The 14,775-nt window shown below is 51.6% G+C and overlaps 2 protein-coding genes across 8 annotated transcripts in view; one reads left to right on the top strand and one right to left on the bottom strand.

Moving 5' to 3' along the window:
• The window catches only part of LOC140395656 (platelet endothelial cell adhesion molecule-like), a 128,785-nt gene extending 115,080 nt beyond the window's left edge, over positions 1 to 13,705 (bottom strand). The window contains exons 1-2 of one of the 4 annotated variants that reach the window (XM_072483684.1): positions 13,496 to 13,705; positions 13,026 to 13,055 (exon numbers count right to left, since the gene is read on the bottom strand). In XM_072483684.1, the coding sequence (XP_072339785.1) occupies positions 13,026 to 13,055; positions 13,496 to 13,535 (70 nt within the window). In that variant the 5' untranslated portion in view covers positions 13,536 to 13,705. The remainder of the gene's footprint in view (positions 1 to 13,025; positions 13,056 to 13,495) is intronic. The other 3 variants (XM_072483686.1, XM_072483687.1, XM_072483688.1) reach the window with 3 other exon arrangements.
• The window catches only part of polg2 (polymerase (DNA directed), gamma 2, accessory subunit), a 217,192-nt gene that overhangs the window by 189,517 nt on the left and 12,900 nt on the right, over positions 1 to 14,775 (top strand). The window lies entirely within an intron of this gene.

Genomic DNA, 14,775 nt, shown 5'->3' with positions numbered 1-14,775 from the left:
GGTGGTTACAATGAGAAACCCCATTGGCAATCAGCGAGAAGATAGAACCAAGGAACGGCTCGTGGCTGGCGGACAGAGAACCCGCCCGAGCTTCAAACCGCCACGTGGCAAGAAAGACAATAAAAATTGGAGACAGACTTCATGGTCTGAAATTGTTGAACTCAGTGTTGAGTCCAGAATCTGTAAGGTACCCAACTGGAAGACAAGGTGCTTGTTCCTTGAGCCTGTAGTGAGCTTTATTGAAACATTGCAGCAGGCCAGGGACAGAAGTGTGAGCGAGAGCAAGGAGGTGAATTAAAATAGCGAGCAACTGGGAACTTAAGAATCATGCTTGCAAACTGAGCTGAGGTGTTCCACAAAGCTGTCGCCCAAGCTGCATTTGGTCTAACATCTGCTCGTCTAAAGGAGACCGCATTGTTAGCAGTGAATAAACTATACTAACTTCAAAGAGAAACAAATAAATCGCTGCTTCGCCAAATCGCTGCTTCACCTCAAAGGAACGTTTGGACCTTGGATGGTGAGAAGGGAGGAGATAAAAGGCAGGCATTACACCTGCAATTGCATGGGAAGGTGCCGTGGGAAAGGGATGAAGCATTGGGAGTGTTAAGGAGTGGACCCGAGTGTTGCAAATGTGTCGGTCCCTTCAAAATGCTGACAAGAGAGAGGAGTGATGTGGAGATGCCGGCATTGGACTGGGGTGAGCACAGTAAGAAGTCTTACAACACCAGGTTAAAGTCCAACAGGTTTGTTTCAAACACGAGCTTTCGGAGCGCTGCTCCTTCCTCAGGTGAATAGAGGGGAGATGTATTTAGTCATGACGTTGTGCTGAAGGTGGAAGAAATGGAGGTGGATTATCCTTTGGATAGGGTGGCTGGCAGGATGAAAAGCGAGGACAAGAGAAATCCTTACACAGTTCTAGGAGGGAGAAGAAGGGATGAGAGCAGAATTGCAAAAAATGGGTAGGACATGGTTGAGTGCCTTGTAAACCACTGTGGGGGGGAACCCTCTGTTGGGAAAAAGGAGGGCGTTATGGAAGCACTTTGTGGGAAGATTGCAGGCATAATTCACCCAAAAGATGACGATGGGCACGATTCTCCTGAAAGACTCCTAAGTGGTATAGCGAGCGGGAATTGCCATGAGCTTTTAGCGGCGGGACTTCGGCCCACTCGGGCCGGAGAATCGCGGGGGGGGGGGGGGGGGGGGGGGGGGGCCAACCGGCGCGGCGCGATTCTCGCCCCCGCCGAATATCCGGTGCCGGAGAATTCGTCAACCGGTGGGGGCGGGATTCACGCCAGCCCCCGGCGATTCTCCGACCCGGCGGGGGGTCGGAGAATCTCGCCCGTGGTGTTGGGCGTCTTGAAAAAGGGCCTGATGAGATCTACCCCAGAATACTGAAGGAGGCTGGAGAAGAAATTGCTGGGGCCTTGACAGAAATCTTTGGATCCTCACTGTCTTCAGGTGATGTCCTGAAGGACTGGAGAATAGCCAATGTTGTTCCTTTGTTTAAAAATGGTTGCAAGGATAATCCAGGGAATTACAGGCCGGTGAGCCTTACGTCAGTGGTAGGAAAATTACTGGACTGAATTCTTCGAGACAGGATCTACTCCTATTTGGAAGCAAGTGGACGTATTAACGAGAGGCAGCACGGTTTTGTGAAGGGGAGGTCGTGTCTCACTAACTTAATAGAGTTTTTCGAGGAAGTCACAAAGATGATTGATGCAGGTAGGGCAGTGGATGTTGTCTATATGGACTTCAGTAAGGCCTTTGACAAGGCCCCTCATGGCAGACTGGTACAAAAGGTGAGGTCACACGCGATCAGAGGTGAGCTGGCAAGATGGATACAGAACTTGCTAGGTCATAGAAGGCAGAGAGTAGCAATGGAGGGGTGCTTTTCTGATTGGAGGGCTGTGACTAGTGGTGTTCCGCAGGGATCAGTGCTGGGACCTTTGCTGTTCGTAGTATATATAAATGATTTGGAGGAAAATGTAACTGGTCTGATTAGTAAGTTTGCGGATGACACAAAGATTGATGGAATTGCGGATAGCGATGAGGACTGTCAGAGGATACAGCAGGATTTAGTTTGTTTGGAGACTTGGGCGGAGAGATGGCAGATGAAGTTTAATCCAAATGTGAGGTAATGCATTTAGAAGGTTTAATACTGGTAGAGAATATACAGTGAATGGTAGAACCCTTAAGAGTATTGACAGTCAGAGAGATCTAGGTGTACAGGTCCACAGGTCACTGAAAGGGGCAACACAGGTGGAGAAGGTAGTCAAGAAGGCATATGGCATGCTTGCCTTCATTGGCCGGGGCATTGAGTATAAGAATTGGCAAGTCATGTTGCAGCTGTATAGAATCTTAGTTAGGCCACACTTGGAGTATAGTGTTCAATTTTGGTCGCCACACTACCAGAAGGATGTGGAGGCTTTAGAGAGGGTGCAGAAGAGATTTACCAGGACGTTGCCTGGTATGGAGGGCATTAGCTATGAGGAGAGGTTGAATAAACTCGCTTTGTTCTCACTGGAACAACGGAGGTTGAGGGGCTTGATAGAGGTCTACAAAATTATGAGGGGCATAGACAGAGTGGATAGTCAGAGACTTTTTCCCAGCATAGAGGGGTCAATTATTAGGGGGCATATGTTTAAGATGCGAGGGGCCAGGTTTAGAGGAGATGTACGAGGCAAGTTTTTTACACAGAGGGTAGTGGGTGCCTGGAACTCGCTGCCGGAGTAGGTGGTGGAAGCAGGGACGATAGTGACGTTTAAGGGGCATCTTGACACATACATGAATAGGATGGGAATAGAGGGATACGGACACCGGAAGTGTAGAAGTTTTTAGTTTAGACGGGCAGCATGGTCGGCGCAGGCTTGGCGGGCCGAAGGGCCTGTTCCTATGCTGTACTTTTCTTGGTTCTTTGTTCTTCTTTGCTCAGCCAGCCCTAGCCAGTTTGCTACAATGGCCCCGAGGAGACCAGTCCCAAGATTTGGGGACGTTGACCTGGGGAGGCTGCTAGATGCTGTGGAGGCCAAGAGAGATGTCCTGTTCTCCTAAGGGTTCAGGAGGGTCGAGCAGCATGCCCTCGAGGAGACTGGTGTGGCCAAGGACAAAGCAGTCCCCAACGCGGAGGCTGGCAGATGCCGCAGAGGTGAAGAACCACCAGGCCTCACCCAAAGGATCTGTCAAACGTGAGCTGTTATTGCTTTACTGACTGACCCATCCCACCCACTGACCGCATGCCCATTCTCCCGCAGGTCCTCCAACCTCCCAAGAGACCACCTCGGAGGAGAGCTTTGAGATGTCACGTCACAGCTGTCATTGCCACCCCCTACCAGCGCAGATACAAGCACGTCGGTGGGAAATATTAGTGGACAGGGTACTGGGGCACAATCTGGTGAGCACCACACTGCTGATGTACATCAGGTGGAGGCAGGAATCCCCAGTCGAGACAGCAGTGCAAGATCTGCTGAATCCCAGGACCCAGCTGGGTCCCAGCCCAATGCTGAGCCTGCGGAAGAGGTTTTCCCAGAGCTAAGGGAGCAGCCGGGACATTCAGAGGGAGATGTCAGCGTCACTCCAGCAGATCCATAGCTGCTTCAAGGAGTCCCAGAGGTTACGGGCGCTGGAGTTGTCACCGGCAATGCGTGGCACCGAGGCCAACACTGCTAGGCCATCCAAGGTCCAAACGCTCCTTTGAGGTGAAGCAGCGATTTGCTTGTTTCTCTTTGAAGTTAGTATAGTTTATTCACTGCTAACAATGGTCCTTTAGACGAGCAGATGTGAGACTAAATGCAGCTTGGGCGACAGCTTTGTGGAACACCTCAGCTCAGTTTGCAAGCATGATTCTGAGTTCCTAGTTGCTCGCTATTTTAATTCACCTCCTTGCTCTCGCTCACACTTCTGTCCCTGGCCTGCTGCAATGTTTCAATAAAGCTCACTACAAGCTCAAGGAACAAGCACCTTGGGCGAAATTCTCCGGAAACGGCGCGATGTCCGCCGACTGGCGCCCAAAACGGCGCAAATCAGACGGGCATCGCGCCGCCCCAAAGGTGCGGAATGCTCCGCATCTTTGGGGGCCGAGCCCCAACCTTGAGGGGCTAGGTCGGCGCCGGACGAATTTCCGCCCCGCCAGCTGGCGGAAAAGGCCTTTGGTGCCCCGCCAGCTGGCGCGGAAATGACATCTTCGGGCGGCACATGCGCGGGAGTGTCAGCGGCTGCTGACGGCATTCCCGCGCATGCGCAGTGGAGAGAGTCTCTTCTGCCTCCGCCATGGTGGAGACCGTGGCGGAGGCGGAAGGGAAAGAGTGCCCCCACGGCACAGGCCCGCCCGCGGATCGGTGGGCCCCGATCGCGGGCCAGGCCACCGTGGGGACACCCCCCGGGGCCAGATCGCCCCGCGCCCCCCCCCCCCCAGGACCCTGGAGCCCGCCCGCGCCGCCTTGTCCCGCCGGTAAGGTAGGTGGTTTAATCTACACCGGCGGGACAGGCATTTTAGCGGCGGGACTTCGGCCCATCCGGGCCGGAGAATCGTGCGGGGGGGCCCGCCAACCGCCGCGATTCCCGCCCCCGCCGAATCTCGGGTGCCGGAGACTTCGGCAACTGGCAGGGGCGGGATTCACGCCAGCCCCCGGCGATTCTCCGACCTGGCGGGGGGTCGGAGAATCTCGCCCCTTGTCTTCCAGTTGGGTACTTTACAGATTCTGGCCTCAACACTGAGTTCAACAATTTCAGACCATGAACTCTGATAACTCCGGGACCAGTCCTTCTCCGGAGGCACATGAGGAGCCATAAGACTGACCTCCTGGTCGAGAGGGTCCAGCTGCTTCACGCCAACCCCCAGTATGCCTACATCGCGTACCAGGACGGACGGCAAGATACGGTCTCCCTACGGGACCTGGCGCCAGCTGGTTTCCCTGTCAACACGCCCCGTTGCCCGCCGCCACCCCCAGTGCCCCGTACGCTCCCCTGGGTCTCCTGTATTGTCCCGCACCGACACTGCCGTCACCCATCGCCCCCCTGCCTACCCCCGCACCCCAACCATCTCTGACAGGCTGGACTGAGGCTCAAGCTCCAGACACAACGCCCCTGGAGTCACCACCTGCAACAACCGTGCCCGCCGCACCACCAGAGCTGAGGAGGTCGAAGAGAACGATCCGGCCTCCAGATAGACTGAATGTGTAATGACCCCACGTCACCCCCACTGAACTTGATTTTTTTAACAGGGGGTGAATGTGATGAATGTGTTCACCTAATGCATGTATGATACTGTAACCGATGACCTACGACCTGGAAGTGGTGATACGAGCTGCTTTCAGGTACTGTGCTGTAACCCCGGTGGGCTCCACCTCTGGCTCCGCCCTCACCGGGACCATACATAGACCCGCTGCCTGTGGGTGGCACTCATCTGTACAACTGACTCTGGCTAGGCAAGTTCATGATTAATAAAGCCTAATGTTCACTCGCTCCCTCTGTCTCTCGGTGAATTGAAGGTATATCATGGGTACACTAAATTTATTTTAAAAAACAATGTCCCCAGACTTGTGTCTTTCCATGATGCCGCCTCTACCCGCTCACATACCGACCCCTCCCCCACTACCCACTTCCTGACCATTGCAATATTCGCCGCCCAGTAGTAATTAATGAAATTCGGAAGAGCGAGTCCCCCACGCCGCTGCTCCGGCAGCACCTTTTTCAACCGCGGGGTTTTACCCTCTCAAACAATTCCCCAGACCTCTGCATTCATTTTTTTGAAGAACACCTTGCGGATCAAAATTGGGAGACTCTGAAAAACAAACAAAAACCTCGGGAGGACCGTCATTTTAACCGTCTGAACCCGCCCCGCCAATGACAATGGGAGCACATACCATCTCCGAATGTCCCCCCTCATCTGATCCACAACCGACCCAAATTCAGTTTATACAGCTGCTCCCACTCCCACGCCATCTGGATACCCAAATATCGAAAGCTCCCTCCCACAACCTTGAACGGCATCTCACCCAATCTCTTGTCCTGCCCACTCGCCTGGATCTTACCCATATTCAATTTGTATCCCACAAACCGTCCAAATTCCTCTAACATCCCCATAATCCCTCCAATTAGCGAGACCCTGTGCCCCCCCCCCCCCCCCATACTATCCCCTGCCAGACCCTCGACCGTCTCAATGCCAATGCCAACACCTCTATAGCCAAGGCAAACAACAGTGGGGAAAGTGGACCATCCCTACCTCGTCCCCCGGTGCAACCTGATGTAATCTGATCTCACCCGATTCATTCGCACACTCGCCACCGGTGCCTGGACCCAATCCACAAACTCCTGCCCAAACCACCCCAGGACCTCCCATAAGTGTTCCCACTCCACCCGGTCAAAGGCCTTCTCTGCGTCCATGGCCACCACCATCACAACCTCGCCTCATCATAATTACATTAAACATGCTCCTAATGTTGGTCGCCAAATGCTGCCCCTTAACAAACCCCGCCTGGTCCTCCCCTATTCCCCCTGGGACGCAGTCTTCGATCCTTGTGGCCAAGATCTTCGCCAATAGTTTGCCATCCACATTTAACAGGGAGATCGACCTGTACGACCCACAGTTTCCTGGGTCCTTATCCCGCTTTAAAATGAGGCAGATCAACGCCTGTGAACATCGGGGGAGAACTCCCAACTCCTTTGCTTCATTGAAGGCCCTTATCAACAGTCCCGAGAACTTCTTATAAAATTTGACCGGGTACCCGCCTGGTCCCGGGGCCTTACCCGAATGCAACACCTCCAACCCCTCCACTACTTCTACAAGCCCAATTGGGACCCCTAGATCCTCCACCAACTCCTCATCAACCTTCGGGAACTCCAACCCTCCCAGAAACCGCCTCATCCCTTCTTCCCTGGCTGGGGGTTCCGACTCGTACAATTTGCTGTAAAACTCCCATAACACTCCATTCATCCCCGCCGGGTTCAAGACCGTATTCCCACCCGTGTCCTTCACTTTCCCAATCCCTCTCGCCGCCTCCTGCTTCCTCAACTAGAACAAAGAAAAGTACAGCACAGGAACAGGCCCTTCGGCCCTCCAAACCTGCGCCGACCATGCTGCTCGTCTCAACTAAAATCTTCTACACTTCCTGGGTCCGTATCCCTCTATTTTCATCCTAGTCATGTATTGTCAAGATGCCCCTTAAATGTCACTTACTGGTGCGCTAACATTCTGCTCGCTTTCTCCCCATACTCATATACCGCCCCTCTCACCCTTCGCAACTGCCTTACCCGTGGATAACAACCCAAATTCCATTTACAATCTCTGGCGTTTCTTTAACAGCCCTACCACCGGGGCCTCTGCATATCTCCTATCCACCTGCAGGATTTCCACCACTAGTCTTTCTATCTCCGCCTTCTCCCTGTGTGCCCAAATCGAATCCACCCAGTGCGGGGCATGGTCCACCACCATTATTGCCGAATACGCGACATCTACCACCCCTGCCAAAACGTCATATACAATATAAAGAAATCTATTCAGAAGTATACCTTGTGCACATGGGAGTTAAAAGAAAATTATTTTGCCCTCAGTCTCCCAAATCTCCACGGATCCACCCTCCTCATGTGCTCCATGAACTCCGAAGCCCCTTAGCTGTAGCTGACACCCTCCCGAACTCAAGCTCAACCGGTCCAGTCTTGGATCCAGGACCGTATTAAAATCCCCCACCACCCATATTTAGCCGATGAGACTCCAGGGGCGTCATTCTCCGACCCCCCGCCGGGTCGGAGAATGGCCGTTGGCCGCCGTGAATCCCGCCCCCACCGAAGTCTCCGGTACCGGAGATTGGGCGGGAATCGGGCCGCGCCGGTTGGCGGGACCCCCCGCTGGATTCTCCGGCCCGGATGGGCCGAAGTCCCGCCCAGAAATTGCCTGTCCCGCCGGCGTAAATCAAACCTGGTATTTACCGGTGGGACCAGGCGGCGTGGGCGGGCTCCGGGGTCCTGGGGGGGGGCGCGGGGCGATCTGACCCCGGGGGGGTGCCCCCACGGTGGCCTGGCCCGCGATCGGGGCCCACCGATCCGCGGGCGGGCCTGTGCCATGGGGACACTCTTTCCCTTCCGCCTCCGCTACGGCCTCCACCATGGCGGAGGCGGAAGAGACTTTCCCCACTGCACATGCGCGGGAAACTGACAGCGGCCGCTGACGCTCCCGCGCATGTGCCGGGAAACTGCCAGTGGCCGCTGACGCTCCCGCGCATGCGCCGCATTTCCGCGCCACCTGGCGGGGCAACAAACGCCATTTCCGCCAGCTGGCGGGGCGGAAATCCCTCCGGCGTCGGCCTAGCCCCTCAATGTTGGGGCTAGGCCGCCAAAGATGCGGAGCATTCCGCACCTTTGGGCCGGCGCGATGCCCGTCTGATTGGCGCCGTCTTTGGCGCCAGTCGGCGGACATCGCGCAGTTGGGGGAGAGTTTCGCCCCAGGTCCGGAATCTTCCCCAGCACCCGCCTCATAAATTCCACATCGCCCAATTCAGGGCATATATATTTACTAACACCACCGGTATTCCCTCCAACTTCCCGCTTACCATAACGTACCTTTCCCCCAGAGTCTGCCACTATATTTGCCACCTCGAATGCCACCCGCTTATTAACCAAAATCGCCACCCCCTTCGTTTTAAAGTCCAATCCCGAATGAAATACTTGCCCAACCCATCCCTTCCTCAGCCTAATCTGGTCCCCCATCTTCAGGTGCGTCCCTTGTAGCATGGCCACATCCGCCTTCAATCGCTTTAAGTGTGCGAACACATGGGCCCTCTTGACTGGCTCATTCAATGCTTGCATGTTCCACGTGATCAACCTGGTCGGGGGGCACCCTGCCCTCCCCCTTTTCGCCGCCGATCAACCATAGTCCCTTTTGGGTCAGCCTCCGGCCTGTGTACCGCACCTCCCCAGGCCCGTCCTTGGGCGCCCACAGACGTGCCGGGTATAGTAGTCCTTTACCTTAAAGCTCGCTCTCCTCTTGGCCAACTCTGCACCCAGGTCCTGGTACACTCGATTTTCACTGTCCTCCCAGGTGCAGCGCCTCGTCTGCTTGGCCTACCTCATTATTTGCTCCTTGTCCAGGAACCGGTGCAGCCGCATCGTTCCCCTGGGTTTCCTCATTAGCACCCTGTGAGCTCAATCCACCTCCAAAGGCCGTGCAAACGCACCCTCTCCGAGCAGCTTCTCCAACATCCGCCCCACCTACACACCAGCATCGGCTCCTTCACCCCTCTCCGGCAGGCCCATGATTCTTATGTTCTGCCTTGCGTGACCGGTTCTCTAGGTCTTTAACCTTCTCTTGGAACCGCCTGTGCTGATTGCGCATCAGCCCCATCTCTGCTGCCATCGAGGCAAACTGCTCCTCGTGTTCCACCATCACCTCCTCCATCTTCTGGATTGCCTGACCCTGAGCTGCCAGCTTTGTTTCCACAAAGTCGACCACTGCCCAGATCGAATTCACCACCAGGTCCTCCAGACTCTCCTTCCGTTGCTGGGTGAACGTCTTGTTCAGGAAGATCACCAGCTGGTCCATCGACCACTGAGCCGGCAGGGCCCTTCCCTGCCCCTCCGCCATCTCCACGTGCGTCGCAGGCGCCGCACCAGCTCTAACTGACTGATTCCCTCTTTTTGACTGCTTCTGGCCCTGAACTCCATGCACCAGAGAGTCAGTCTCTTCCCCTCACTCTCCTGCACCTCACATCCACCTGTTAACCGGGGAAAAGGTCTGAAAAACCACCACGAGCGGGAGCCACCAAATGTGCGACCACTCACTCCTGGCCGCCACCGGAAGTCCACCTAGTACCAGGTTGACCTTGATGAGGTTCTGTTTGACAGGTCCTGCTCTCAGATGGGCATGGTTGAGGCACTGCGGAACTTGTCCCAATCACAGGTAGGCATTGCCAAGGCACTGCAGAGCATGTCTTAGACACTGAGGAGCCTCGCCGAGGGCGTCAACTCCTTGGTGCGGACTATGAGGAACTGCCAGGGCTGGCAGAGCCAGATGTTGCAGTGGCAGTCAGCGCAAAACCAGCTGCCCCTCCATCCCAAGGTGACCCCCGGGGCCCTATGGGCACCAACCGCGAGGAAGGGACACTGGGCGCCAACCCAGACCCGTCCCATGGAGGGGATGGTGGCCATCAGCTCCCCCGTTCCACCCCACTGATGAGGCCGCGCCTTGCAGCCAGCACACAGGACAGGGCGACATGGCTGTGCATGTGCCACCGACAAGTGTGCCAGGCCCTTAATCCAACTAACCTGCACCTCCCCAGAATGAAAACCCGATTTTCCCGGTCTCTTTTTCCTGGGCCGAGTCTGTGGGGTCAGGAAATGTCCTGTTTCTGGGTTCCTGACCTGGGAGTGAAAATCCGGGTCTGGGTGTTCAATGGACTGTTAGACAGGTGCTTAACGAAAAAGCTGTGAATCATTTAAGAATCATTGTCTAAGAAAGTTAGACAAAGGAGAACCAGTGGACGTGATTTATTTAGATTTCCAGAAGGAGACTGTTAAATAAGATAAAATCCCATGGTGTTAAGGGTAAGATCCTGGCATGGATAGAGGATTGGCTGACTGGCAGAAGGCAGAGAGTGGGGATAAAGGGGTCTTTTTCAGGATGGCAGCCGGTGACTAGTGGTGTGTCTCAGGGGCCTGTGCTGGGACCACAATTTATCACAATATACATTAATGATCTGGAAGAAGGAACTGAAGGCACTGTTGCTAAGTTTGCAGATGATACAAAGATCTGTAGAGGGACAGATAGTATTGAGGAAGCAAGGCGGCCGCAGAAGGATTTGGACAGGCTAGGAGAGTGGGCAAGGAAGTGGCAAATGAAATACAATGTGGAAAAGTGTGAGGTTATGCACTTTGGAAGGAGGAATTTAGGCATAGACTATTTTCTAAATGAGAAAGTGCTTAGGAAATCTGAAGCACAAAAACTTGGGAGTCCTTGTTCACGATTCTCTTAAGGTTAATGTGCAGGTTCAGTAGGCAGTTCAGAAGGCAAATGCAATGTTAGCATTCATGTCAAGAGGACTAGAATACAAGACTAGGGATATACTTCTGAGGCTGTATAAGGCTCTGGTCAGACCCCATTTGGAATATTGTGAGCAGTTTTGGGCCCCATACCTAAGGAAGGTTGTGCTGGCCTTGGAAAGGGTCTAGAGGAGGTTCACAAGAAGGATCTCTGGAATGAATAACTTGTCGTATGAGGGACGGTTGAGGACTCTGGGTCTGTACTCGTTGGAGTTTAGAAGGATGAGGGGGGATCTTATTGAAACTTACAGGATACTGCGAGGCCTGGATAGAGTGGATGTGGTGAGGATATTTCCACTTGTAGGAAAAACTAGAACAAGAGGACACCATCTCAGACTAAAGGGACGATCCTTTAAAACTAAGATGAGGAGGAATTTCTTCAGCCAGAAGGTGTTGAATCTGTGGAACTCTTTACCGCAGAAGGCTATGGAGGCCAAATCACTGAGTGTCTTTAAGATAGAGATAGAAAAGTTCTTGATTAATAAGGGGATCAGAGGTTATGGGGATAACATAGAACATACAGTGCAGAAGGAGGCCATTCGGCCCATCGAGTCTGCACCAACCCACTTAAGCCCTCCCTTCCACCCTATCCCCGCAACCAAATAACCCCTCCTAAACTTTTTGGAGACGAAGGGCAATTTAGCATGGCCAATCCACCTAACCTGCACGTCTTTGGACTGTGGGAGGAAACCGGAGCACCCAGAAGAAACCCACGCTGATACAGGGAGAACGTGCAGACTCCGCACAGACAGTGACCCAGCGAGGAATCGAACCTGGGACCCTGGCGCTGTGAAGCCACAGTGCTATCCACTTGTGCTACCGTGCTATACTAAATTAGTACAATTTACCTACTCTTTCCCCATAGCCCTGCATAATTTTCCTTTTTGTGAGTATTTATCCAGTTGCCTTTTGAAAGTTACCGTTGAATCTGCTTCCACCACTTTTTCCAAATAGTGCAATACAGATCAGAACAATTCACTGCTTAAAACTTTCCTTCTCATCTCCCTCTGGTTCTTTCAGTCATTATCTTAAATATATATGCGTCTTCTGATTACCAACCCTTGCACCAGCATGAAGGGTTTTGGTGCATAGTGAAATGATTCATGGAAGTATTGCCGGGTGTAGTCATGATGCAGAAATGAGAACATTCCAAGATTTTATCAATTACACTGGAAAGAGTGCAACAATTAAAACAAACTTCCATTTACTAGGGAGGGAGGAATAGATAAGGCAGGAGAATGGGGATGAGAAAATATCAGTCATGATTGATTGGCCGAGCAGACTCGATGGGCTGAGTGGCCTAATTCTTCTCCTATGTCTTATGGTCTAAGAAGCTGCTGCTTGTCTGGATCAAGGAGCTAAATGTGTTTTCTGAATAGATGTGAAAATGTATAGTTAATCGACATCCGCTTAAATTTAAATGTTATCTGCCAACATAGTTAAGATTACAATTTGTAGAGAATTTCCGCACACTTCATTTCTTGTTGATGGAAACCACAAAAATAATACAGTAACTTTGATGAAGCATTTGAATAAGCCACCACAGAAAAAAATGCATGCCAAACAGATTAAACAAATATCATAATTCTCCAACGCATTTCAAAATGCTCACAGTTCTGTTTCAATGCCATGGGCTAGGTTTTGACCTTCTGCGACCGTGTAAAATGGGACATTGCGAGATGGCGACTGCCTTTACATCTCTCCCCACTTTTATTTTCATTGACTTTCTGCCAAAGTCATGAACTGCCCCAACCTTTTAAACTCAATTTTATACCTAATAGACCAAAAGAACATTTATAGATAATTGAGGGATCCATTAGTACCCTTCACATAGCAGTAGCAAGGATAAACTAAAGGGTTTTACAGCTCCCTTGGTGATTCAGACCCAGACAGCAATTGCTGGAATTAAACATTTGTTACCACATGCTTTTTTTTCTTGCTCGCAAAATCACCCCTATACAGAGAAGTCAGAACATTTAAGAATGATCATTTCTTACCTTTCTGTGTCTCAGTTTTATTCATTTCAACTGAAAAAAACAAAAACAAAAGTTAAGATATTACATTCGTCTCAGCTTAAAAATTCAAAACTACAACAATTAATCACGACACATTTGTTTCTAAAAAAAAGATAGCTATTGATCCAAGAAAGCAGAGGCTTCGGGTTAGGTTCTCTGCTGCAGGCGCAGTTCAATAAAGAGGTTTCCAGATTGCACAGGGTTTACCTTTTGCATGTGACACCAACCTTTAACTAAATCTAAAAATCTGTACAACGACATGGTGCTCTGTAGTGATGATAAATATTTCTTTACTCTCATGGGAGAGAAGAAATGTTTCCTCTGTATCCCGAAGAGTTATGAAATTCTAAATACGCCTTATGAAGAAGGTTTAGTTGTGCATAGTGCGCACAGGAAACCTGATCTTCTCCCCATGTTTACTTTGCTGAAATAGTGAATTAAACCTTACTTACTTAGCAGTAACGTTAGAAATGGAACGATGATTTTCAACATCTTTGTTGCAATCCTTTGATCAAATAAGCGTTTTCCCAGTAAGAACGGTACTGAGATTGACAATGTGCCGGATCACAGACTGGTTTGATGGTGTTGCTAAAGAAGCGAATGAGATTGCGCGAAAAGAAAAGGGAACAAAGAACCGTACTTCTCAGAATGAAGGCAGACTCTGAATTAGAAGAGGAAGCACCGTTTGCATAATGCAACTTCAGATGGTGTAGGATGATAACATTTGTTATCACGTTTTTTCCACATTGTACATGAAACCAGTCTTATATATATATATATATAGATATATATTTTGTGAGGGCCACGAAGAATCCAGCACGAGTTTTAAGGATACAAAGTAATAACATTCATTTACAATAACATATATATATATATATATATATATATATAAATATATATATATATATAACAGCAGCAGCAACTTCCCTTGCTGCACACTGCTTCCTGCTGGTTCTAAACTGGCCAGCTTTATTTATACTTAGAGTTTACTAATGGTTTCTCCGCCCCCCTCATTGGGGAAGCTCATACTCCCACAGGATTGTGGGATTGTCATTAGTCCCCAGCCAATGGTAAGCAGGCAGGTTATAACAATATATATATATAGGGAGAGAGAGATTGGGATATTTACAGATTAATTTGTGATATTCTTTACTCTTTCTGGGCTCCGTTCTATTAGCTTTGACTGAAGTAACGAGAATGCAATGAAGTTTAGATATTCAGGGCGCAATCTACCCGAATGAGGCCAGAGTTCCATTGCGCGAGATTAGCCGGGTATCTGACACCCATCCGGGTAGATCGGGGGCCTCAGTGGGGAGCTCCCCAGCGAGGCTACACTTAGCCTCGTTTTCTGCAGTGGTGAGCTCCACTTGCCAGAACTCCTCAGTGTCATGAGCGATCGCGACGCCATTTTTAAATGGCATCCCGATTTCTCAAACCCCCAACGTGACCCCGAACCCCACCCTCCCCCCAAAGCCCCAACTCACTATAATGGGGTCCTTAGGCCCCCCTGCACCTCGCCACACCCATTCAGGGCACACCCCGGCCCAATCACTGCTGTGCAAAAACTGTCAGCTTGGCGCCTTGGCAGTGCCAGGGTGCCACCCTGCCCAGAGGGCATGTATTTGGGGGCCTCCAATCCCATGGGAGAACTCGACAAGTGCCATTCCACCTGACCCACATTTGTGGAAACCAGCCCTGAATGGCGCTCGTCTGAGGTCTCCAAGGCGAGGGA

Source organism: Scyliorhinus torazame, chromosome 18 (genome assembly GCF_047496885.1).
Source record: "Scyliorhinus torazame isolate Kashiwa2021f chromosome 18, sScyTor2.1, whole genome shotgun sequence".
NCBI classification, from domain to species: Eukaryota; Metazoa; Chordata; class Chondrichthyes; order Carcharhiniformes; family Scyliorhinidae; genus Scyliorhinus; species Scyliorhinus torazame.
The sequence above is the reverse complement of the archived record's forward strand: the minus strand, read 5'-3'. Positions and strand labels throughout refer to the sequence as shown.